The sequence below is a fragment of the Corvus kubaryi genome, unplaced genomic scaffold (assembly GCF_017639235.1).
Source record: "Corvus kubaryi isolate FWS band 111438036 unplaced genomic scaffold, C.kubaryi_AGA036_p1.0 37382, whole genome shotgun sequence".
Taxonomy (NCBI): Eukaryota; Metazoa; Chordata; class Aves; order Passeriformes; family Corvidae; genus Corvus; species Corvus kubaryi.
The window spans coordinates 6,000,677-6,003,290 of NW_024581124.1; the positions used below are offsets into that span (position 1 = coordinate 6,000,677).

A 2,614-nucleotide genomic window follows, 5' to 3' on the forward strand; every position below is an offset into this window, starting at 1 on the left:
ATACATTTATTTAATTGCAAATATGACAGGTGCTGTGTGAGAACTTGCTCTCAGGTGGGAATATTTAACAAGCATCTTGTTGGTATATTGGAGAGAAAATGAAACAATGAATTCAAAGATAAAATAAGATTTTTTTTTTAACTGGGTGAAGTATTCATCTAGACCGAAGAGATTTACCTTGAAGATTTTCTTTCCTTTCTGAGCAAATCAACGCCTCGCTCGTTCTTCCTTCCCTTCCCCCACAAAACAATTTCACATTTCCGCAGTAAAACGTGGTGCTCCCGGGAGCTGCTCATGCGGCACTACGGGAGAGAATATTTAGGTCACTGGGTTTTAGCGCTGGTTCCAGCGGGAGTCGCGCTGCTCCCTCTGGATTACGGGAGTCGGCAGCGCTCTCTCTCCCATGTGCTGCTCTGTGTCCTGAGTCACGCTGACGGGCGGCTCCAGCCACACTCTTTTTGGATTGTAGCCTTTAACATTTCAACTTCTCCTCGGCTCTGGCTTTTGGTCACAGCCAGCTGAGGGGTAAAGCCAACATGTCTTGCTAACTCACAGTGTGATCCCACCGCGCCGGTAGCAGCGGCCAGTTGAAGATGACGTTGTTTTCTTTGTTGCTCTGGGAAAGAGAATTCCTTGGCTTCCTTTGCCCTCTACTGGTGGCCCGCACGGCTTCGATGCCAACTCGGTTGCTTTGTTTAATATGCATATATAAAATAATTATTTAAAATATACAGCCCCGAACAGCTGAGCAAAACCACAATGAGGGTGTTTCCAGAGCTTTCCCACGACACTAGGAAGAGTGTTCCCAATTACTGCAAGAAGAAAATCATCTTAGTAATTTATGAAGATTTTTTTTTTTCCAGTTGCATCCGAGCTGTGTGATAAGTACAGTGCGAACTAGGGTGGAAAAATCAGAGCAGTGTCTGCTCTGGTGCTTTTGTGGAGAGCTTGGAGTACCTGCCTTGATGGAAGAACCCCATGGACATGGGTGTTCATGGACATAGATGTTCATGGACGTGATGTCCAGAGGATGTCAGCTGGCTGCAGCTTTGAGTTTACAGGAAAACACCCAGTGCGTTTTGGTTGCTTCTCTGTAAAATTCATGTGCCTGGTGATCAAAGACCAAGACATAACAAATGACAGTGCCCATGCAGAGCTGGGTTTGTTCTGTCTTTTCCCAAAGTGCCTGAATGCAAGGCTGCCACAAAAAGAGGAGCGGGTGGACTGAAACCCTGTGCTGCCTTCTCAAACTGCTCTGCAGTCACACGGAATTCCTGTCCTGTGAGCCCCCAACTGCTCTGGGACAGCTTGGAAAGGACAAGGCCCCTTCTGGGCAGTTTTTGCTTAGGATGAGAAGAGAAGGGTTTTTTGTTTCTTAAGGGAAAAGATGTTTTTCAGCTATATCACCACCCCGAACTGGCTGTTTACATCACGGTGGGAATGCCCGAGAGACAAGCAGCAGCCTGTGGCTGCAGATAAGCCTTGGGTGGGAAGCCACCCCTGTGGCCATAGCTCAAGTGCCACCACCCCACGTCCTGAGCACACACAGGTAGCCCTTGCTGCAGAAGGGCTAACACAGATGAGAAGAAACAAGAGTCATGCACTGTTGCTCAATATAAGTGTTCTACTTATCATGGGGCACCAAGGCAGTCCTGTGTGGCGATTTCCTCACTTCCATGATGGCATCCACTTGGCATCCATTCAGATCCCCTGATATATGCGCACTCTTGCCTCACTGCTGGGTTACTCTTTGCCATTATACTTTCCTGATTTCAAAGTGTATATACTAGTCCTGTTGGCAGCTTCTGACCAGGGAATAGATGCTGAAGACTGTTCCAGCTCTCCTGGTGATAATGACGGTTCTGTTCATGTCCCATCATGTGCTTTTACCATATTTTAGCTGCTCTCGTTATGGAATGGGGATTTAAACAAGGTCTTTGATGCTTTAGCACAATGCTTGAGTACTACCTGCTCTCCAGGCAAGCTTGAAAGATGGAACTAATAGACTTAAATTTCAACGACGGAGATCTAAACTAAACATTGCGTAAAGCAGCCTAATAATTTCGCAGAGCAGAGCTTTACAATCCCGCCAGGATTAGGGGTCCCTCGAATCCCCGCTGCGAGGGAAGTGCAGGAGGGAGGAGGCGTTGGCGGGACGGCGTTGGGAGGTGCCGGTGCACCGGCAGAGCGGACAGGGCGGGGGTGCCACCCACGCACCCACCCCCGGAGGGTCCCGCTCCCGCGCGCTCCGACCCACGTGGCGCAGCCCTGCCGCGGGCGAGACGTTCCCTGCCGGGCCGCCAATCAGAGCGCTGCTTGCCCTCAGCACGGGCCAATCAGCGCCCAGCGAGCACACATTTAAACCGTGTTCCCGGGAGCCGCAGTCACCGCGGTGTGACAGGGAGAGGGCGGGTTATGGCCCCGTGCGCCAATCAGATGCCTGAGAGTGATGATGGGCAGGCAGTTAAACCAATGAGATTGCCAAGGGTAGCGCGGCGTCTCCCTGCGGAGCGGTTGGCGGCGGCGGGGACTCCGCGGGGACAGTCGGGGCCGCCCGGCGCGGGGGCTCCGGGGCGCGGGGCCGCCGCCGCCGCCATGGCCGGAGGTGCGTGGG

At 51.9% G+C, this 2,614-nt stretch overlaps 1 protein-coding gene across 1 annotated transcript in view; it reads left to right on the forward strand.

Annotated features, from left to right (window-relative positions):
* The first annotated feature begins 2,400 nt into the window (after positions 1-2,400).
* The window catches only part of KMT5A (lysine methyltransferase 5A), a 9,117-nt gene continuing 8,903 nt past the window's right edge, over positions 2,401-2,614 (forward strand). The window contains exon 1 of the mRNA XM_042035178.1: positions 2,401-2,605. Within this exon, the coding sequence (XP_041891112.1) occupies positions 2,416-2,605 (190 nt within the window). The 5' untranslated portion in view covers positions 2,401-2,415. The remainder of the gene's footprint in view (positions 2,606-2,614) is intronic.